Below are 24,555 nucleotides of genomic sequence, written 5' to 3'. Positions count from 1 at the left end.
AAAATGGGACTAATTTGTTGAAATTTAGCTGTTTCTTGTTTCTTAGCTGCAGTAATTTGTCCTATTCCCGAACAAGTCACGAGATTTTAAAAATCATTACACTGAAAATTTTTGCAATTCAGTTTTACTATTGAGTGCAAATTCAAAGAGGGAAGACTTTTTGATCCAAAAACATTAAAAGCAAATCTGATTTTCAAAATATAAAGCATTCATGAAATTAGGGAACATTTTCTTGAGAAAAGAGTTTGCTCAGGGGAAGGGAGTCTACAAGAAACATGTGTAGTAAAGTGGACAAACTACACACCTATTACCAAGTTAATATACCTAACAAAAAACCCTTTAAATATATGTCAGAGAAGGTAGAGAGGAACTTCATGACTGAAGTCATGGGCATGATCTTTATATGCCCATAACAATGTTAGACATATTGGCATCACACATTTATTTGACCCAGGAAGGATTTGTTTGTTTATTTTAAAAGCATTCACAGTTGAAGCAGTGGCTAGTGTTGATGTTTCTGAATCATTTTGTTTCTTTCTTGTGCACAAAAGTGAATTGTTCACTCAAAAACATGCTGCACCTTTGTTTCCTCAAACTACAAAGCCTGATCTAGGAGCCAGAGGGCATCATGCAAAGTCCTGGTTACAGTTTGCATAAATATCGTAACCATCTCCATGATCCAACAAATAAAATAGAAGTTAAAATAGAGGCATAGCTGTTCCCGAAAGGGGGAGGGACATATATGTGTAGGAGATAAGTACAGAATTGAAAAGGATAAGAAAACAGGCTATATCAGAACAGTATGAGTAAAATTCTTATTGCCCCTTGTCCTCATTATTTCTGTAACATGATGGTGAAATGATATAATTCTCTTATACAACCTAACAAAAAGACAGGGGGAGGGGTGTCTTTCAACCAAGAGTCCCCAAATCCCATCATCTTTAGCTAACCAGAGGTGAAGCAATGGGGAGGGGGCAAATATGAGCAGGGTAGTCTTAACAGCATCATAGACCCGCAAGCAAAGGAGGTCACTGGGCCCTGCCTACACAACCACTTACAGGCATAAAAAGAGAGAAAGAGAAGGGGACCCCTTCAATCAAAGGGGTGGGGGGGCGTTTCCCTCTTTGTTCACCAACGATACCAAATACGTCCTTGCTTTACACATGGCATAATATACCCCATGGCCCCTTTTTCATTTTTTCCCAGATCTCCCCACATCTAGGTGTGGGGGGGGGGGGGGAGAGAGGAGAAAGAGGAAGATGTGAAAAAACATGAATAAAAGCAAAGTATGAATCTTTATTGCAAGCAACAAAAACAGTAGAAATTTCTCTCGTGAATGCAGATGTGTCACCTCTTCACTACTAGTCATATCTTTTTCTCCTACTGAGACAGCAGGAGATTTGAATATTGAGGTGGATGATCAGAAATTTAGTGTTAAATTCTGGTCTGTATATAAATTAGCACGGGACCCCTATGTTTGTTCATACTTCCTTGGTAAGTTCACCTCCCACTCTTCTCTGTATGCTTAAACTCTCTTTTTCGGGTGTTCCAATTGAAGTTTTAAATTATTGCAATACTAGAAATTTGAGAACTGAAAGAAAAATTGATTGGAGGAGCAGAAATCTCATGTCCTCCATAGCGCCTTTCTGCAGCCAGAGGACAGACCCAATGCAAACTGTAATTCAACAGCAACACAAAGCTGGGAAAGGCTGCTTTAGAGTGACTGGAGAAAGATAGAAACTGGACAAGGAACACTGGATTCAGACAGATTGTCATTCCACAGGGTTGTACACATATGGCACATATGCAACCATAACCCCAGGAGTAGGCTTTTCGAGGACTGGGAAACCTTCACAGTCCCTATGTGCCTTCAACTAGGGGCTACATAGGATCTGTGAATATCCAACAGTTATGGATGCTCAATTCTAGGTTACATATTTGTAACTCCCTGACAGGATTCCAGCCCAATATTCTGGATATCATTTCCTCTTTTTGGAGTGGGATTACTCACTGAACATAACCTTAGAAAGAGAATCAGAAATGAAGGGAGAAAAAATTCTTTAAAAAGAATATAAAATATATTGGTAATGTTTGTTGTATTACACCACATGTTGAGTTCCATATTGCACCCTTCTATGACTAGGTACAGATACAAAGATTACTACTTACTTTCTAAGATTGTTGAGAACCATGATGTTTGCGTACATGTAATACAAGTAATAGCTATACGGAGGATTCTTTTCACTAGTCCAAATATCAGGATTGGGGCTTTTCTCAGAGAACATGTGGTCACTGTGCTTGGATTCATCATCCACACTATCAAACCCTGTAACCTAGAAATTAAACCAAACAGATTTGAATGTGAATTAGCTTCAGCATGAATAATCATAATCATCATCATCATAGTAATTTTATTTATTATCTGCCTCTCCTCGTGGCTCGAGGTGGGTCATAGCACAGTCAAAACACACAAACATTGCAAACATTCTATAAACACATATATTATCAGCATGCTGATGACACACAAATATATTACTTGATGCCATCAAAAACAGCCTAAGCTAAAGATGGCGTGTCTCCTCTGAATGAATGCCTGGAGGCAGTAATGGGCTGGATGAGGAAAAACGAATTGAAACTGAATCCAGACAAAACAGAGGTTCTTGCCATCACAGATCCTAATCTGGGGGTGGCGGTGTGTCAACCAGTTCTAGATGGGGTTGCACTCCCCCTGAAAGACTGTGTCCACATCTTGTGAGTGCTCCTGGATCTGTCTCTCCAAATGTCAGCCCAAGTAGATTTGACAGTTAAGAGTGCTTATTACCAGCTTCGGCTGATATGCCAGCTGCGCCCCTTCCTAGATATGGAGGAGTTGAAGATGGTAGTGCATGCACTGGTAACCTCAAAGTTGGACTTCTGCAATGTGCTTTACATTGGGCTACCCTTGTATCAAGTTTGGAAACTCCAGCTGGTTCAAAATATGGCAGCCAGATTGGTTATGGGAATATTTAGGACTGAGCATATTACATCTATCCTAAAGTCACTGCATTGGCTGCCAATTAGCTTCCAGGCAAAGTACAAGGTGTTGATTTAACATTTAAAGCCCTACACGGTTTGGGTCCAGGTTACCTAAAGGATCACCTTCTCCAATACAATCTGCCCCATACACTTAGGTCCTCTGGGTGGTGACTGCTCCAACCAGCCAGAGGACCTTTTCATTGGCTGCCCCAAGATTGTGGAATGACCTGCTGGAAGAGCTCAGACAGATAAATCAGCTGTCAGAATTTTAAAACCATCTAAAAACCTATCTTTTCCAGCAGCCTGGGTGGGAAGCCCCCCCCCCCCCAATAACGGGCCGGGGAACCTTTCAGCACCAAAAAACAGATATCTGCTCTTACGATTTCGGGAGGCTCAGTAGAAACAGATCAGGCTCTCCACTGAAAGCCGGGACACAAAATGGATCGAGGTTTACCCCGAATGCACATGACTAGTGGATACCCGAAGTGGATACCCAAAGCGGGAGACTGGTTTCTCCCTTCTTCTGTTTCTTCTGTTTTGTTATGTTTATATATGCTCAATAAGGGATTCTGAAGACAAATGCTTCTTAACTTGCCTGCTGTACATAAGTGCAAACAGCTGCAATGCGTTTAGCTGAAGCAGAATCCCATTTTTCTCAACCCATGCTGTATAGCATTTACAGTATTATTGAAGAGACAGGGCTGCAACTTAATGCCAAAGGTCTCCTTGTCTAGCTCTACTTCATCGTACTCTCAATGCTGGTGCTGATAAAAATCCTCAAGCTAGACAGACCATGATGACAGAAGGGCTGGATGGGCATAAAAAAGACTGTGCAAAAAGGAACTTTTTGTTAAAGGCTTTGGCTAAAAGAGATATATCTATATCTTCCCATGTTTTTTCCTATGTAGCCTGGTGAGGAAAGCCCATATACCACAGGTTGCCTACAGCTTTCAGACTCTCTTGCAGTTGATGGAAATCCCAGAACATCTCAGAACCATGTAGGGCTTTAAATGTCAAAACCAACACTTTGTATGTTGGCCAAAAACTAATTGGCAACCAATGGCTTGAACACATAATTTTAGGCCCAAACCTGTCCCTACCTTATACATGAGGTTGACACGTACATAAGTAAAAAGGTAAAGGTTTTCCCCTGACGTTAAGTCTAGTCATGTCTGACTCTGGGTGTTGGTGCTCATCTCCATTTCTAAGCCGAAGAGCCAGCGTTGTCCATAGACACCTCCAAGGTTATGTGGCCGGCATGACTGCATGGAGCGCCCGTACCTTCCCGCCATTACCTATTGATCTACTCACATTGGCATGTTTTCAAACTGCTAGGTTGGCAGAAGCTGGAGCTAACAGCGGCCGCTCCCGCCGCTCCCGGGGTTTGAACCTGGGATCTTTCGGTCTGCAAGTTCAGCAGCTCAGTGCTTTAACACACTTCACCACCGGGACTCATACAGTAATTAGCACAGCATGGATTTACTGATCTGACATAATTCATCCTTTTTTTATTCAAATTGATGTTTAATACTTTGATGTCCTTATCATTAGAGACCCTTCTCAGTCCTATTCCTTCATCAGACATCGCCCTAACCATAATTTCAACTTTAATGATCAGAAACATGAGTTTGAAACCCGGCCGGGGGGGGGGGGGGGGAGAGTACAGCAAAATGAAAGTTATAATTCTTGGGATTAAGATTCAACTCAATGCAAATGTTCAGACCTGCAACGTGACACCAAGTACATGTACGTTTTGATAATGGCCATCCACATACTTACATATTTGAGGAAGAGATGAAGCTCTTTATGATCCAAGGGGTTAATAGTTGCCTCAAACAAGGGTAAGAAGATATTTTCCAGCATTTTTCCAAAACTAGGCAGAAGGTTTTTTGACCTAAATATATCACTGAAATAAACATATCTATATTTAATTTATGTACTCTGACTTAATTAGTGCAAGGCATTCCCATCCACAGGTATTATACAGAACCTGATTATGTCCCACAATCCTCACCACCAGCAACCAATTTCTGCACTGCTGCAGGGCTAGGTACCCTACCATCTGCCCAGGCCATCTTTGCATGCCTCTATACAAAATCCCAGAATACTTGTAAAGTATCTATACAAACATACGATAGTCTATGTACAAAGAAAATATGTCCAAATAACATATATTATTAAAGTTCCCTGTACAAAGCTCAATTTGGCCGTACCAGACAGAATGAAAAGGAGCAACAGCTCTAACACAAAAGTTATTCAAGTCTCGTATTGGTTCCAATGTATATAGGCTTCAGGGATACATAGTCAATGAAAATATCTTCCAAACAATTTAAACAGATGGTTGGTCGTGTTGCTGTATACTGGAATGAAGAAAATAATGATGGAGCACCGCTCTCAAAAAAGTCTTCGAAAGTAAAGTCCAAATAAAGTCCCAAGTCTACAGGGGTCCCGGGTATTTTTGTATCCTGTTTCAGGGAGAAAATCCCTTTCTTCAGGAGTTGTTACTCAGCAACAATGAATTTCTATATAGTGCCTAATTGCTTACAGTGAGTGACTCTGCTTGTGGTGATTTCAAATGCATCTTTGCATGCCTGGGATGTGATTCTCCAGTGGACTTCACAGTGTGGCACGTGTGCCATATTTGCAGGAGTAACTGCCATGTATCATGAATTGTGTGAACATGCCAATGGCTCTTCAGGAGAGCTTTCCAGTGAGATTCATAGCTGAACAAAGATTTGAAGCTGTTATCCACATCTAAGCCCCAATGTTTGTTACTTTACGCAATTATTACTTCTGTTAAAACTAAATGAGTTTTGTCTCTCTGTGGACAAAATAAAGAAAGCATATTTTGAAGAAATGATTATATTTTATGACTCGGCCTTGGAGCCTAGATATGCCTTCAGAATTATATGTGAGTTCAGGTCTGAGCTGAGATCTACTGGACCCAAACTTTGTAGGTTTAAAAGGATAAGTTCAACATATATTCCTGGGACATATTTCCTGCCTTACAATTTTTGACTGGATGGTGACAACACAGATTTTGGCTATACAATAATTTATTTATTTTTCTATTTGCTTACTGTAAAAAAGAACAAGCAGGATAAAATTTAACAAACCAATAAAAATCTAATAGAGCACCAGCATGGCGTAATGGTTTAAGTATTGGACTATGACTCTGGAGACCAGGGTTCAATTCCCCATTCACCCATGGAAACCCACTGGGTGATCTTCGGTGAGTCACACATTCTCAACCTTAGAAAATCCTGTGATAAGGTCACCTTAGGGGCACCATATGTCGGAAATTATTTGAAAATGCATAACAAAGTGACATAACAGGATCTCATTCTCAGTGTAACCTAATAGTAATATGGGACAGTAAAACATGATTATTTACTGTGAGGTGGGGAGAGAGACAAAAGGACCTCCTGAGGTTGATGTAATAACTTCCTCATTCAAGTGACAGCTCAAGACTGTCCCAGAACTCATGAGGGAGGCCTATATAAAGCTTACCTCAGCAAGAGGGTCTCTTGCAAGATCTCAAGGGAGCTGCAAACCCAGGAGAATTTTGTCATGGCAGGTCAGCAGTCATGAGCTTAGGAATTAGGAAGCAAACTTTGGACATTGACCACCCTCACAACAGATCAGTTTGCCCACATTAAAAAACCCTGGAAGTCCAATTTTTGTGAGCATGGCATCACATTAAACTACAGGATTTTGAATACCCTTCATTGCCTCAATATGTCTCCAAATAAATAAACAATATTCTCTACAAAAGAAGATGCTCAGGAACCTCACTGTAGTGTAACCTGATCTCAATCTGTTTCTTCAACATAGTTTTAGAGGGCTGAAGTGGAATATTTCATCCACTGTCCATACTTTGCTATGTGAACAGGAGAAGAAATAAACCAATTTCATAGTTGCTTCAGAAGATTCCTCATTTAATATAGCGTGTTATTTGTTAAATAAATTGTAGCTGTCTAAAGAAATTGAAAATGCAATGTAGAGATGAAGCTCCTTTGTTTAGCATTTGATTAGCTTATTTAAAATCTCAATTTCTGGTTTGCACATAATGACAAGGCACAAATACACTAAAAATTAATCTTGATGATGTCTTATTCCTTTTCTCAATTGTGCTTGAGATGGTGAAGGAAACTGGAGTGCTCAAGTCTGATACTTCATGGAAGCACATTACTAGCACTGCATGTAGTTCTACATTATAGTTTATTGTTACATACAAACTCACCAAGTGTTAATGCCAAACAAAGGACTCTGTCTGCAATTCAGTTCTGAAATGTCTCCTTTTTGACAGCTTCAATTTGAGTGACTAATGCAACAGTCATGCTCTTTTGCATTACGCTGAATAGGAAAATTAATGGTAACAACCTGCTTCCCAGGGGGCAATGTGATTCATGGGAACTTGTAGTGCTTTCCAGACTTATTTTTCAGCTCTCCAAAGACAATGCACACATACCATAGTCTCAAACAAATAAACATAGCTGAAAACATTAGCTACAGATTTACAGACCAAAGTATTTATAGCTTAATACTGCATACTTTATCCTCTTGCTCTCCAATACTAACAGCATAAAATTTTACATGTCTACTCAGAAATAAACCTCAGTGAGATCTTCTAGGTGAGAATATGGAAGACTTACATGGAAAGTATTTCCATTTTCTGATTTTTATAGTAATTTTATGAGCTTTTAAAATGTTACAAAGCGCAAAGAGGTCCTGGAATTTTATGATTTATTTATTTATTTAAAACATTTCTATTCTGCCCTTCTCACACTGAAGGGGACTCAGGGCGGAGCACTACATATATACGGCAAGCATTCCATGCCGGGACATAAAATAATTATAAATATACACAAACATTAAAACATTAAAATCAGTTATATCTACTTTATAATCAGCTGTTTAAACCAGCTCAAGACACCATGCTGGCTATGGTCAGCGGAGTAGATTTCCTATTACAGTGTTCCCACACTACTTCACGGTTCACTTTTTGTGGATTTGCTGTTTCACGGTTTTCAAATAAACTCTAAAAGACCATTATAAATCATTAAAAATTACAATTTACAGCCTTAGGAAGGGAGGAAGGAGAAGCCAAAGGGAGAGAAAAGGAGCCCAAGTGGTAACAGGAGGAGGAGAAGGCGATTCATCAACACACAATTGGTTAACAAAGACTTAAAATAGTGTATAACTACTAAAATAATGTTTAAGTATTAAAATAAATATAGTGTCCGAATTTTCACTTATTGCGGGTGGTCCTGAAACCTAACCCCCACGATAAGTGGGGGAACACTGTATTGCCTCATTGCACTGCCCCAAAGGCTTGGTCACACAGCCATGTCTTTACCATCTTTCTAAAGGACAGGAGGGAAGGGGCTGATCTGATCTCGCCAGGGAGGGAGTTCCATAGTCGGGGGGGGCAATCACTGAGAAGGCCCTGAGAAGGCCCGGCACAGGCGCCAATCGCACCTGTGACAATGGCAGGACCAAGAGCAGGGCCTTCCCGGAAGATCTTAATCTCCATGGTGGTTCATAGACGGAGATGCATTTTACCACTCCTAGAGATTCTCAGGAAAGACTTTTTTTTCCAATGATAACTTCAGGGAATTTGAGGAATCAAGAAAAACCATTTCAGGTGTCAAGGATGGTCCCATGGCCACATTTTGCACACCTCTGGAATAGAAGTCCAAGGTCAATATAGTGCCCTGGCACATTGTTTTAGCAAAGAATACTACTACTACTGGAATAACACTCAAGGAAGTATGTTTAAGAATGGCTGAATACTTCAAAAAGCCTGAATACTCTAAAAGCACTAGATCCTGTCTGATCTTGGAAGCTAAGCAACATCAGCCCTGTGGTGGACACTTGGATGGGAGATTAAGAAGTTAATCGTGAAGGAACATGAAATGCTGTAAGATATATTTCAGAGAAAGGCCATGGAAACCAATTCTGTATTTCTTGCATGCTGCTTCTCTCTCAAAAAAGAGTTTCTCTTTTGGCAACATTTTGTGAGATCATTTTGAGTACCACAAACTCAAAACATACGAAGCATTCATATCACTTTCCACCACAATTATGTTTTTAGCACTGTTTCAGGTTTCACCTTTTAAAACATAGATGCAAAAATTCACATTAAGAAAAAAATGGAAGTGGTGGTTGGAAAAGAGATGGACCTCTTTCCTTCAGATTGGTATTGAGTTAAGAATGAGTTTTTAAAAGGGGATTTACTCCATTCATTTAAAAATATGTGCTTCTCTTGTAAATTATGTCAGTACAGACGTACTTCTGTTTTTTCTGCAAGTGCTGACCAAAGATAAGAGGTTCAGAAAAGGCTGCGACATGCAAGGGCGTCATCATAAAGTCAGTGTGATCACTCTGCCTCATGTGCCTACTTTAGAACAGCAAGGGTCACTCCAAGTGATTTACCATTTTGCTTTAAGGATACCTACAGTATTTACAAGCCAGTCAGAGTATTTTACCACCACACTACATCCTGTCTGTTTTTAGAACCTAAACAGCACTGAGGATGGTTCTTACTTGGATGAAAAACCACCAGAAAACTAGAAGGATCTTCAGGCAGAGCTAAAAAAGAATTGGTACTGTTCCATTTACTGGGCAGAGGCTACAAGGGGGCACTAGACAGAGAAGGATAGTCTATTTTACAGGCGGGGGGGGGGGGGGGGAGGTTGAAGGAGTTAAACAATTTCCTCATTTTCCTGTTATTTCCCCCACCCACGTCACCTTCGTTGAAACAACCATAGTTTATGATATGGGGAAAGGGGGGAATAACCAGCAGAAATGGGGAAAATTGTTTTTCTCCTTCAACTCCCCCCTCCTCAATAAAACGGACTGCCCTTCTCTGTCTAGGCCACCTTTTGGAGTCGGGGGGGGGGGGGGGAGAAGCAGGTACTACCGGCCAGAGTTGACAGTGTGCCAGACATACCAGTGACCAAAACCAGCTTTCAATGTTACTAGGGCCCTTCATAGTACCTCACCATCTCATTCATTATTTCCCTGATGCTACCATTCCTGAAGCAATATTGGGTTAACCCAGATGTTTGGTTTAACTCAGGGGGGAAACATGGCCAGTTGAGTAACCATAGCCTTTAGGGCCATGAAAAAAGATCTCTCCTCTCTGTTTCAAGGAGGATAATATGATAGCTGTCATGGTGAAAGACTGCTGACTTCGTAACAGCTGCAGGACAGAAAATGAGCTCAAGCTCCCTCATTATTTTTGCTTTTCAGGCACATGTAAGGCAGAACCACTCTTGTTAATATTTAAGCATACCTAGACAGAAAGATAAGTGGAGAAAAAGAAACCCCATCTGGAATGTTTTTACACACATGCATGGCATATATTTTATTTTGCTTTACTTACTAGATTCTAGGGACTTGAATCATCCAGCGCATATGAGGTGAATAAACTTTGTGTCTAATGAACCACTTAGCCAAATTCTGCCATTCATCTGGAGAACGTCCATAAATAGACAACCGCGGTTCTGTGTACTGGTATTTACTGTCTTCTAGTTCCCGGGCAACTTCCTATTCAAAATAAATCAATATTACCTTTCTACTAGGAACAACACACACAGTTCATCACAAAGGTTTATACTGATTTTAATACAGCAATATGTCCACTGATGTGCATGTTTTGAAGTGTTAACAGAGCATGTGTGTACTGCATCTTATTTCTATGACATTATAGATAGAACCCTAACATGAGTTTATAAAATTGCCCATGTCCAATGGAACTTTTTTCTTGATTCTTCTCAACAAAAGTTCCCATCACTATACAACTTTGGAGAGGAAAAGCAGGTAATTATAATTATAATCATAGTAACAACAACAACACTGAGGTTTTGAAAATTTCCACAGTTGGAATCCCTACTTGTGATCCAACACCAGATAGTTTGGGAATGTGAGCAACAGCATTTTTTTCCAACAAGTTTGGGATGCAAGATAAGCTAATGGCAAAAGTAAGAGGATTTTATTATTCTGAATAAGACACAAAATTGATGTACTCTTGGTTTTTTCCCTCAAAACAGCAGAAAGCCCCATTGTCTATTACTGCACAAAGGAAGGATCAGGAATCTCCAGTCAAAACTCAATACAGCTCATGGAGATTCTACATCTGGCCTCCAATCCTATGCTTTAATACATTGTTCAAATTGTGTATCTCATTTTGGCTTACTCTTTTGTAATCTACAATTAGTGAGAGAAGATGGGAAAGGAGGCTATTTAAAGGCTAAGAACTCTTTGCAAGGATCCGTGCACTGGAGTCCTCTCATCAATTGACATGCATTGAACTGAGCTGTACATTGTAATCATAAATTTTAAAAAAATTGCTTAACCCATAAAATTAGGTCTGTCCCTGCTCTTTGCCCTTTTGTTGGAATGCATACACACAGAGATACAAACTTGAATTTAACTTCCATTTCCTTATACCTGCCCTAAAGGCACCAGATCATGTTTGATCTTGACAGCTAAGCAGATCATGTTTGATCTTGAAAGCTAAGATCTGGTTAGGCTATAGGCTATACTTCAGAGGAAGGGACTAGCAAAAGCACCTATGAGTATCACTTGACTTAAGAAAACCCTAATGAAATTTTGAGCATGCCATAAATTGACAGGCAACTTGAAAGCATGCACACACACACACATCATCGTTTTTTCATCAGAAAGTCTAACTGGGAGATAGTATATAGAGATTTTAAATAAATATCCCTGAAACCTTTGCTCAGTAAAAGGAAGTTGGAATCGCTTTTCAAAAGCGCTGGATCCAGCGTGATCCAACTATCCATACTTCCAAACCACCAGGACTGCTCTAGAAAACTCTGGAATAAATTCCTTTTCCCACACTTAGGATTAACAACTGGAAGCACTGCTTCTACTGCAAATCCAACTGTACATCAAATTGACTCCTTGCAGCAGTTGTAAAGTTGAGTTTGCTTTATTTGGCCCATGGAGTTATGGCCTCAGTGAATGGTGAAACTTCATCTGATCCATTATGTATTTCTTGTAGACTTAAGTATACTTCAGAATCACTGAATACAGCTCCATTAACATAATTATTATTCTCCAACTACATTTAGGTTGGAGACCTCGAACATCTGCCCCCTTTAGTAAGTGGATTACTACTAGGACTACACAGGCATTCTGTTATTCAGATTTCTCTGATATACTGAAGGAAAAAAAGGTGCTGCATCCAATACAGTAGATATCTGCAGACCCAGACTAGATATTTATTTATTTATTTATTATTTATTACAATATTTATATCCCGCCCTTCTCACCCAACAGGGGACTCAGGGCGGCTTACATATAAAAACAGTACAATACACTATAAATCAGTTAAAAAATTAACGTACATATAACATTCATAAAATGCATTTATAAAATATAGATAGGCGTGTACAAGTTTAAAAGACTGGGTCTGTCAATTGAGTTCCAGCATACATAATAGTAATTAATGTTGCTGATTCTTATTCGAAAGCCTGGCCCCACAACCAAGTTTTTACCTTCCTACAGAAGGATAGGAGGGAGGGAGCCTGCCTGATTTCAATGGGGAGGGCGTTCCATAGGCAGGGAGCCACTACTTTAACATCAAATAATCTATATAAAATCAAACCAGCCCACTTTGTTTTACAACATATCTTGTTTTCCAATGGTACTTATGCCAACCCCTCACTTATTAAAATCTCCCTTGCAAGGGTCAAAGCTGATGGTCTGGATGTGTGAATGAAACTACAGGTAGTTCCCGAGTAATAAACATCCAACTTGTTGAAAGTATTATAATGTTACAAAATTATATTGTTCATGTACCTTTAACAGGTAATATGCTTTGTCAATTTGATACAGGTGGAGCTGTGTTTGTTATATATATATTCTTTGCACTTTGCACTCTGCCTGTTCTGCTGTGTTTTTTCTCTTTGAGTTTTGTTTTGTTCCTGCATTATGCTTATGTATTAAATTAAGTTTGACCACATTACTTCAGGGCTTTTGTTTCTGCTGCAGCTTTATTTTTTAATACTCTGCAACCTAAGGATTTTACCTTTGCTAACAGGTTATGGGCCCAGAAAACTACAAAGCCAATGTGTTTGTGCTGATGTTTTATTTTGAAGTATGTGGTTTGAAAAGTTTTTTTGCTCCTGCTGTTTTGAAGAGCAGCGAAATTTTAAAGCGGCAGTTTGCTGCTGAATGCTGAACCTTGAGAGAGACCTGGAGGCATGAAGAAGATTTATAGCCTGCTATGGTGAAGTGTTTGTTTGGTTTGCCTTCTACATGCTTGTGCAACTAGGGCCAATTTTTTGTTGCTTTCCTTTTATGCCTTGCATGGAAGGTTTTTCTCTTCAGTAAATATTTTGGAAGCTGAAAGAAGAAAATAAAAGTCTGCGAGTCAGATCCTGCTTGTATTCCAAAGAAATACAGCGAAGTTTGGAAGAAACCAGTAATTTCATGGAGGAGTGCGTATAGACTGGCTGGTCTGAATTTTTTTTTTGGAACTTTGGAGCTTTAAAGTAAAAGAACACAATGGCCTTGCCGCCTGTTCAAGTGAGTTCACTCCCGTTTGAGAGACTGAATGATAAGAATTGGCTGAGTTGGAGTATAAGATTTAAAGCTTATCTGGTTTCTCAGAATTTATGGAAAATAATTGAGAATTTGCCAGCTCAATTAACTCCTGCTGAGCAACACCAAGATGAAAGAGCATTGGCGCTGCTTCAGTTGTCTGTGACGGATTCTTTGTTGGTTCACCTTCATAATATTCCTCATGCACAAACTGCATGGAATTTGTTTAAAGATATGTTCCAAAGACAATCAAGTGGCTCAAAGATAATTCTTATGCGCCAGCTGTTTAACCTCAAACATGAGGAAGGCACTCCAGTTCAATCTCACATTACAAAAGTTGTGGCTCTTTTTTCGGAATTGAGAGCAAGAGATATTATTTTTCCTCCTGAGCAACAAGCATTAATTTTAATGGGGTCTTTATCTCGCTCTTATTATGCATTTATTGACTCTCTTCATGGAATTCCAGACACGGATCTCACGATACCGTTTATTTCGGGGAAAATAATGGAATTTGAAGCTCAACGTAAATTGAGAAGTGTTGATTCTATACAGAAGAATCTGGGAACTGTTTTTAAGGACACTGCTTGTAAAGACACTGCTTGTGTTGCTAAGCCAAAATCACAAGTTGTATGCTATAAATGCAAAAAGAAAGGGCATTATGCTAAGAATTGCTGGCAGAATCCAGGACAATGGAAAAATAAGCAGGTGGAGAGACCTAGTTCTTCAAAGGATTTTCAGCATGCTTTCCTGGTGACTTCTAAAATGGATACCATGAACTCTTTCATCATTGACTCGGGCTGTTCTCAACATTTGGTAAAGTGTAAGGAACTGTTATCAAATGTGAGAGACTCTGATATACATTTTATTTCTTTGGCAGATGATAGAAAAGTACAAGTAATTTCTTGTGGTGATCTTTATGTTGATCGTCTGAAATGTACTTTTGAGAATGTGTACTATGTAAAAGAAATTGTGTATAATATTCTCAGTGCCAACATACTTTTGGATGAAGGTTTTGAGGTGTCTTTAAAGAAAGAAAAGTCTATGCTGGTTGATCCTCAAGGTAACGAAGTGAAACTGATACAAGAAAAGGGATTTTTTATTTTAAAGTCATCTGATAATGCTAATATGTCTGCTTGCATTAACCAGATACCTGATAATCCCAGGCAATTACATAGCAAATGTATTCATGAATTTCATAGAAAAATGAGTCATTTGTCATGGCAGTATCTAAGGCAGACAGCTGAGTTGTGTGAAATTCCTATTCAAGGATGTAAGAATTTTCTAGATTGTGAAATTTGTGCATCAGAAAATCTTAAGAAAGCTCCTATTGCAAAATACAGTACTAGAGTTTCAAAAAGGATCTTAGAGCTTGTTCATATTGACATATCTGGTCCTCACCCTACTTCTGTAGGAGGGTCAAAATATTTTTTGATTTTGGTAGATGATTTTTCAAGGCTGAAATTCACCTTCTTTCTAAAGACTAAAGGTGAAGTTTTTCAAAAACTTTCTGTTTGGCTGAAGTTAATGCAGACACAGTTTCCTAAGTACCTGGTAAAAGCTTTTCAGAGTGATCGTGGTGCTGAGTTTATGTCCAAACAAATGCAGAATTTGTTTAAAAAGTTTGGTATAGTCCACAGGTTAACAAATCCTTACTCACCCAGTGAAAATGGGGTTGCAGAAAGGTGGATAGGCGTCGTAAAGGTTGTGGCTAGAAAAATGTTAAGAGATGCTAGTTTATCTGATGGATTGTGGGCTGAAGCCGTGGCAAACGCTACCTATGTGCTCAATCGTTCGTTTTGTAGAAGTGTTAATAGTATTCCTTATGTATTGTTTTTTGGGAAAATTCCTGATTTGAGTTCAATCAGAGTTTTTGGAAGTGACTCATTTGTCTTAATTCCTTCTCAACAAAGACATAAAAAGGATGCTATCTGGAAGAAATTGAAATATCTTGGCCCTGCATCTGAATCAAAAGGTTGGAGGTTTTGGTGTGGTGACAATCGAGTGATTGTGTCTAGAAATGTGAAGTTCCAACAATATAGTGGTTGGGAAAGGATACATTCAAATAAGGAAGTGTTTGTGCCTTTTGAAACTGCTCAAATGCACACACCTCAAGTCACACAGCCAACTACACAACAAGTTTCACAGCAGACTGCTACACAAACGAATACACAGGTGCAATCAGTGTCACAACAGACTGCACAGCAAAATATACAACCAAGCACTTCCCAAGATACACAGTTGGGAACACAAGTGCGAGTGGAGCAAGAATCTACTACTAGTCAGTTACAAGTTAGTAGTCCTGTGATTAAACAAAGTGAATCTCAAAAGAGAAAAGCTGAAGTTTATAGTTCAGAAAGTACTAGCTCTAGTAGTTCTGAGAGTGATGAGACTAATGGAGGAGATAGTACTAGGACTATTCCTAGACGCAGTTCTAGGAAAAACAAGGGTATTCCTCCAAAGAGGTACCATTGTGAAGCTGTGAAAATACAGGAACATGACTGGTCTGAACCTCATAGTTATAAAGAGATGTTGAAAAGAGATGAAACTGAGAGAAATTTTTGGTTAAAAGCAATGCAAAGTGAATTTGATTCTTTGAAAGATTTGCAGGTCATGGTGAAGTCTGAAACACCTGACAATGTAAAAGTTCTAAGTTGTCGTTGGGTTTATAGACGTAAACAAACCAAGGATGGTGGTTTTTTGTATAAGGCCAGATTAGTTGCCAGAGGCTTTGAACAGATATATGGAGAAAATTTTAATGAAATATTTAGCCCCACAGTGTCTGGGGAAGCATTAAGAATAGCCCTTGCAATTGCTAGCAATAGGAATTTAAAAGTTAAACATTTTGATGTGAACACTGCATATCTTCATGCAAACTTGGAGGAGAAAGTTTATATATCTGCTATCCCAGGTTTTGAAACTGGCCTTCCTGAAGGGTCTTATCTTCTTCAGAAAAGTCTTTATGGTCTCAAGCAGAGTGCGCGTAACTGGAATTTACATTTGGACAAAGTGTTAACAAAATTGGATTTTGTTGCTAACAAATTTGATCCTTGTTTGTACTCAAAAGGAAGTGGAAACACACAAATGTTTGTTGTAATATATGTGGATGATGTGTTATGCATTGGTTCTGAGGAACAAATTCAGGAAGTATTTCAGAGTTTGAACAAAGAATTGAAAATCAAAAATCTTGGAGATGTTAATAAATATCTTGGCATAAATATTGTTAGAAATGAAGGAGGTTTTGAGTTAAACCAAACTGACAAGATTTATGATCTTTTGAGAAGAACAAGAATGGAAAATGCAAACACTGTAAATACACCCATGGCACTTCAGTTTTTACAACATGTAGATGGAGAAGTGTTCGATAATAATTTCATTTATCGTTCAGTTATTGGTTCTTTATTGTATATTGCAAATAACACAAGGCCTGATATTTCTTTTGCTGTTGGTATTCTAAGTCAAAGGATTCAAAATCCCTCACATACAGACTGGGAAGGAGTGAAAAGAATTCTGAGATATTTAAAGCAAACAGCTGAAAAAGTTTTCAGAATTTGCCCAGATGATAAAGAGTCTTTAACAATACATTGTGATAGTTCTTTTGCAAATTTAAAGGAAAATAAATCTATTACTGGTTTTGTGATAAAATATGCAAATACACCAGTGTGTTGGAAGAGTAGAAGACAGAAAATTGTGGCACTAAGTACTGGAGAAGCTGAGTTCTCAGCTTTATCTGACGCTTTGACATCAGCAGAATGGTTAGAATCTTTAATTAAAAGTCTTAACATTGATTTAGAATTGCCAATGCAAGTTTTTGTTGATTCTCAAACCTGTATCGCTTTGACTAACTGTCAAAATATGAAAACAAGGTCCAGATATATTAATGTCAGATATTCAAATGTACAACAATTTGTTAAAGACAAAAGAATTGTTCTCAATTATATTCCTTCAGTTGAAAATGTTGCTGACATTTTTACTAAATCTCTTTCTTTTGAAAAACATAATGAGTTCTGTAAGAAATTGAATTTATAAATGTGAACTAATATAATTTTGTGGAGGAGTGTTGAAAGTATTATGTTACAAAATTATATTGTTCATGTACCTTTAACAGGTAATATGCTTTGTCAATTTGATACAGGTGGAGCTGTGTTAGTTATATATATATTCTTTGCACTTTGCACTCTGCCTGTTCTGCTGTGTTTTTTCTCTTTGAGTTTTGTTTTGTTCCTGCATTATGCTTCTGTATTAAATTAAGTTTGACCACATTACTTCAGGGCTTTTGTTTCTGCTGCAGCTTTATTTTTTAATACTCTGCAACCTAAGGATTTTACCTTTGCTAACACAACTTACAAACAACTCATAGTTAAGAAGAGAGGTATGAGAAAAATCTACTGCCAGGAAGGGAAATTTTCTCCTGAAAGAGTTATCATGGAGGAGAAGGTGTCTCCACTAAAGCTTTCTCACAAATCTTAGTTTCCACAATAAGCCAATTTTTTTGTATCCAATTATCACAGGGACATAAAATGAGGTGAAATCTTCTAAAAGGGGGCACAGAAAGCAAAATCAAACACCACAGGGGTGTTAACCTTTTCCTATGCTATCCAAAACTTAGAAATACATATTTTTGACTGGAGTTAGACTTTAAAAATGTACCTGTTCCAACTTACATACAAATTCAGCTTATGAACAAACCTATATATCTATTTTGTTCGAAACATGGGGACTACATGTATATTATTGCAATTAATATCACATCTTGCTAGGCCACCAGCTGAGGCAGTGTGTTGAATCCTATCACTTCTGTTCATTGTCACTTAAAACTGGCACTGAAATTGCAACTAATTTGCATAATGCGGATTTTCTGGCACACAATTTCAAAGACAAAAAGACAATAAACATTCTAAATGGAATATAAATCAGCTTAATTTCCAAGTCATGGATTAAGAAGATCACATTAAATTAAACTTCTAAACAAGAGTTGGGGTGAAATTGATTATACAGTTTTCTCTTGTATCTTACTAGCAGTTAGTATGAGAACAATGTGAAGTACTATTGACTGGGTAGTTTTAACATTCAATTTATATTCCTTTGTTACTGTTTAATCATAATAGCCTAGGGAAATAGCATTTATATCCAAAAAATTAATTTCACACACACACACACGTGTGTGTTATATTTATATTCATGTAATTAAAGATTAGCCAAGTATTTTAATCCTCTAATCTTTGTGACTTTTAATTTCTGCATGCTAAAAAAGCATGAACACTAAAACATGTTTCACCAGATAGCTTTTTCTAAACCTATGATTCATGAAATGCTATGAATCTCCCAGGAACTGGAAACATTACCTTTGTGAACTACAACTGCCAGAACTTAAGCAAACAAGAAACAAACCACAAAGAAAATCATGTCAGAACAAGTATGCAGTTGTCATTAGACAGGCTCAAGGATTATAAAAACAGGAAAACGAAAGTATTCCATAGACAAGGTAGTTGAAGAAACATGCCAAACAGACTGAGAAAAGAAGAATGGAAAGAACAATACAGAAGATAATCAAGGAACTAAAGTTATTTTGCATACTGAACACTGTTCCACCCAGCCATCTTTTGAGACAAAGCTTGAGAAAAGTTGTAGCTCAGTGATAGAAAAGGTATCTTGTATGAAAAAGATTCCAAGTTTAGTGACAACTCCAACCAGAATGAGAAGGACTCTTGCCTAAAGCTCTGGAAAACGACTGTCAGTCAAGGCTGATAATATTCAACTAGATCAATGGTTCTCAACCTGGGGTCCCCAGATGTTTTTGGCCTTCAACTCCCAGAAATCCTAACAACTGATAAACTGGCTGGGATTTCTAGGAGCTGTAAACCAAAAACATCTGGGGACCCCAGGTTGGGAACCACTGAACTAGATGGATCAATGTTCTGACTCTCTATAAGGCAGACACCTGTATTTCTAAAAAATATGACAATGGATCACAGATTTAAAACTATCAGTTATATCTTTTGAAAAATGCTGCATCTCTCAAAGTATTCCAGTGTAGAGACCAACCAAAACATGATCTATAATGCAGCCATCTAAGACCATGCCTAAGTTGTAAAGATGATGTTTTCTAAACACGATACCTCATGCTCTGTACAAGAGTCCACATACAGTACTTGGGAGTCTTCATGGCTCTTTTGCATATTTTACCAATAACAATGGCAATTTCATAAATTATTATTATAAATAATAATAATAAAAAAATAATAATCTTCTAGATGACATTAAAACAATAAGTGCTAGAAAGACTGCTTACCTTCACCATACGAGCAAAGTATTCACCACCAAGATGATTCTCTGTTTTCAAATACAAGTCTCTCAGCTCACTTGCACCAACTGGATTGTATTTGGAGTTAAATTTATCAAATCGATGAAATGTCTGGCGATCCTGAAAAGTAGAAGTTTTTTTTCAACCATAGAAACTGAGCACCAGTTATTCATTACTAATATACTGTTAAGTCATAAGATTATGTTTTGTTATAGCTTATTTGAGAGCCAGTGTGGTGTAGTGGTTTGAGTGCTGAATTACATCTCTAGAGATGAAGTCCAAATGTCCATCGAAATCAGCAGGATGACAATGGACAAGTTACATTCCCTCAGCCTTAGATCAAGGCAATGGTAACCCCCACATTCAACAAATATTGCCAAGAAAACACAGTGAGAGTGTTGCCATAAATAAGAAATGCCTTTAAGGCACACAACAGCTGTTTGCAAAATATGAGCAAAATATGAACATATTAACATCCGTTCACAAAAGGGGCAAATAATTATTTTCCACATGCACAGTTAATAAAACTCTGTCTCCAGATATTGATCATTCATTTCCTGATCATTTCCAGTTTGATCTATTGATTACTTACTGCGTGAACATCTAATGAATCTACAGTGAGATCATAGGGATCCATGTGGAGACATTCAAACACCTGCTTCAAAGTCATCTTCTTGCCTTTTTTTTCGCCTACTATTCTGTTGGGCTCAGTTTGGTAAGTGTGTTTAATGAACCTCAGCAAATGTTTCTGATTCATGCAGGCAGCAGCATGGATATGAGTATCAACCTGAAATCACAAATAACATTAACATTAATCAGCAAACACCAAGCATATGTACTTTATCCCTCTGGCACAAAACTTAATTTGAAAGACATGAAGTTCCACTCTCTCAATTATTTGGCAGCCAGAAGAGTAATAATATATTCTCTATGTCCCCGTCTGGTCTGGTTGTGGATTTATAAGTTTTCATATTTTGTTCTGCCCTGTCTCTACTTACTGTCTCTCAGAAAATCTTAACCGACATTGAAGGAGTCTGTTTCTAACACTGTCCTGTTGAGGATTTGTCAACAAAATAGTGCGAGTTTTATTCACTTCTCTGCTTTCATTACTACCGCATGACATTATGTATCATGATACATTATGATACAGAGTAAAAATTATTGTATTTCCCAGCAAGCTTTAAAGTGATTTCTTCGCTGATGTATTTCTCATTTTAAAATGTCAATTTGCCTGATTTCATCAGGCACTCATAGCACGTTTTCCTGCTCCCATATTTATACACAATAGTAACACAGAGAGAAAAGGTGGTAGTTGGGTGAATTCTATCTCCAAAACTTTAGAAAACTGTGCAAAAATTGCAAAGGTGGAGAAAGAGGAATGAAACAAGTAGAGGTTCTTGTTTCTACAGAGTCCAATTTGTTGTCAATGTTAACTTAGACAAAATAGTTTTCTCCAATCTATCTGGAAATGTGAGGGGACTGGCTTCTTAGCTTCAGTCTCCATTCCTGGTAGTATATGAGAAAGAGTTTAATAACTGAACATTAGCCACAAAGCCTTTTTGCACAGTTTTTACAATTAAAGCAAGATTTACATATTTGAGAAATTGCAGTCTTCCCCTACTTATAATAATAAAATAAAACTTTAATTTTAACCTGTCCTCTCTCCCCATGGGGACCTCATGGCAGCTTCCAAAGTAAAATGGCAAACATTTAATGCCAGTGCAATAATAATACTTTGTTTATAACCTGCCCTCTCTCCCCGAAGGGACTCAGGGCGATTTCCAAAACATTTAGACAATTAGACAAACAATTAAAAGTAAACAGATTAAACACCATTGACTAAAACATATGTATGAATCAATCAAAAACATTATATAAAACAAATTACACAGTTAAAATGCATATAAATATATAGATCTTCCATAAATTAGAATACACCCAATCACCCACTATTAGTATTGCTGTAATGAGAAACACATGGCATCCCTATAATGATAAAAGGCAAGTGTGTGGAATTGCATCTCTTTGCTTGGAGAAGAACCATAGGATACAACAGTATGTACGAACCAAGCAATATTGCAGCCCAGGCTCCTACTTGATAGAGTACCGCATACCCTAAACAGCAGTCAGAGATATATATGGTTAAAACATGGTCAGTAAAATCATACACAGGGAATAATTTACTCCAGCATTACCCTATGAATATAAACAGATGCACATGATACTCATAACTACATGTAAAATGACCCTATGCAATGAATCATCAAGGCTGATAGATTTCTATTTAAGTCTTCTTGCTCTCTTTCTCACCACAGCTCCAGCCAAAGTACACTTGGCTCCACACATGATGCAAATGTTATACAAAGCACGTGAGCGGTATGTCGTCATTTTTAAGACACAATTACTAGACAACTCAGTTGGGATGTTCAATGCTGAGCACTCTAAAGATCAGACAAACATAGCCAGCTCTATAGAAAGGTGGGAACACTCTCACAATAGTTTGATTTGGTAAACAGGCAGAATAGCCTTTCACAGATACTTTTACATAGATGTTTTCATTATAGAATGAAGCCATTTTTAAAAAAGAAAACCCTGTTTCATTCCATGACAGTGTCTGCTAACAACACAGTTTTTCTGCCAAAGATTCTACTGTCTGATCCAAACTTAGGTTTATACTCAAATAAGTATATCTTTTTTAAAAAAGGAAAAGGAAAAAATATATAAACCAGACAATTACTTGAAAAGTTCAGTTATTTCTCCAGTGAATATTCAGAGTATATGACTACCTCCCTGAGCGTGTACTCAACAAAATACTTTTCCAGGCAGAACTAAAGCTTAAAACTTAAACTAATGGTTACATTAGCATGTCAATCTTAAGTAACTGTCACAATGGCCTCCTAGTATTAAAACTAGATGTTGAAGCTCCTGAGGTTTTCAGAAAATAATAAATGTCACGAAGCTGATTAGTGTTCCATAGCAGACAATTCATTAGTGTGCATTTATTACGCATTGACACAATTTAAAACCTGAAGGTGAGAAAGCGAATTTGCAAATCAGTTGATCCAGAAACTCAGACACTGAGAAGGCCTCAGAGCTGTGATGTGTGTTTTCACAACAGCCTCAGCTCTTGCCATCTGGGCAAGTTTGTAAGACATGAATGGAGAAAACCGCAAGGGCATAAAAATAACACCTCCTCAATACTGGCTATTTTTGGAGATGAAGCTGCAATTTCCACTACCCATACCCGTCAGCAGAAGTACTGATTGTCATCATTGACAGAATACAGCCAAAGCACTATAATGGCCTATTTGCCTCCTTTGCATGTCTTTGCTATTCTGATGAAACTCCACTATTAACTGCAGCTCTGTAAATTGGTTCCTTCCTAAATGCCTGGTGGGGAGGAGTTGTCAGAGTCAAGGAAAAACATTAAAGGTGGCCTGGAAAGTTACATGTGCTGCAAATATTAAGAGTTAAGGGGCCTGCTGTGGAATGATGTTTGTGTGTGGTGTACTGTACAATATACAAGGGCTTCACATCTCTGACCAAAGAAAGATTTGGGCTTCCAGCAGGTGCAGAATATTCAAAAATTCATACAGACTTTTGGCAATTCAGGAGTCACTAAAGGATGGGGATTATTACAAAATTATCTCAAAATCATGTTTTCCCATGTGCTTTTAATTTAATTGTTTTAATAATTGATGTTATATAGTTTATGAACTAACTAAATATTCTTCGGCTTATTTCAAAAGTTTTCTTTCAGATACCACTTGAATAATCCAGGAAACTGTGTCAAGGTGTTTTAATATTCTTCTCTGTACATGTCAGCAAAGTTACTGAAGAAAAATGCAAAGTCAGTACCACAGACATTTCTGTGTTGTATCTAGAATACAAAGACAGAAAGACTTCTTCCATCTATGCAAGGCTTCCAAATAAGCAGGAGGAGGACATCAATTCCATTGAGTGCTATAAATCCCTGTCCCAAATCTACTCCTAATAATTGAGAAGCCCTCCAATACTGTTGAGGTACAGCAGTGGAAAGTGGAAATTGCCTCCCACCAACTCTCCAGAAGAAGGAGATTCCTGAGCTATTCACAGGAAGCAACTTATGTCAAGCAGCAACAATAGGTCCGACTTGTTGTGTTTAGAAATGTTAAGCCTACACATCCAAGCATGGAAAATAAATGACAGAAGAGGATATTTCTGAACTCTTTGAAGAAGGATGGTGCAGTGGTATCACACCCCAGACCTTAAACCACCTATGACCAGAGCACCACACAAAGAGTCCAGAGTAAAGGCAAACAGTTTATTGTAAAAACACACCGAGATATATAATCAATCAGAAGGTATAAAATCCAAAAAGTCAGCAATCAAATGTCTCTTGTAAATCCAAAAGTAAGGCAGTTCATAGATAGTCCCAAAGTACAAAACAACTTGAGTCCATAAGCAAAACTAGAACAAGGATACACAACGCGAACATGGAAAAACTCCCAGAATACTTGAATCCCAAAACCAAGTCAAGAATTAGAGAACCCAGACCTGACTGTAACTTGAAAACCAAGTTGCCTGAACTGAAGATCAAAGTGCCCGTTAGTTCCTAATATACAAGTTCTCCCCTGGAACTTTTACTTCTCATGAAGGCATGATGACCTGCAAAGCTTGCT

General features: G+C 38.0%; 1 protein-coding gene across 1 annotated transcript in view; it reads right to left on the bottom strand.

The window, feature by feature from the left end:
• The window catches only part of ampd3 (adenosine monophosphate deaminase 3), a 55,261-nt gene that overhangs the window by 13,970 nt on the left and 16,736 nt on the right, over positions 1–24,555 (bottom strand). The window contains exons 7-11 of the mRNA XM_008106885.3: positions 20,487–20,681; positions 19,883–20,014; positions 10,406–10,569; positions 4,795–4,921; positions 2,170–2,333 (exon numbers count right to left, since the gene is read on the bottom strand). Coding sequence (XP_008105092.2) covers positions 2,170–2,333; positions 4,795–4,921; positions 10,406–10,569; positions 19,883–20,014; positions 20,487–20,681 — 782 coding nt within the window. The remainder of the gene's footprint in view (positions 1–2,169; positions 2,334–4,794; positions 4,922–10,405; positions 10,570–19,882; positions 20,015–20,486; positions 20,682–24,555) is intronic.

Source organism: Anolis carolinensis, chromosome 1 (genome assembly GCF_035594765.1).
Source record: "Anolis carolinensis isolate JA03-04 chromosome 1, rAnoCar3.1.pri, whole genome shotgun sequence".
Lineage (NCBI taxonomy): Eukaryota > Metazoa > Chordata > Lepidosauria > Squamata > Dactyloidae > Anolis > Anolis carolinensis.
The sequence above is the reverse complement of the archived record's forward strand: the minus strand, read 5'-3'. Positions and strand labels throughout refer to the sequence as shown.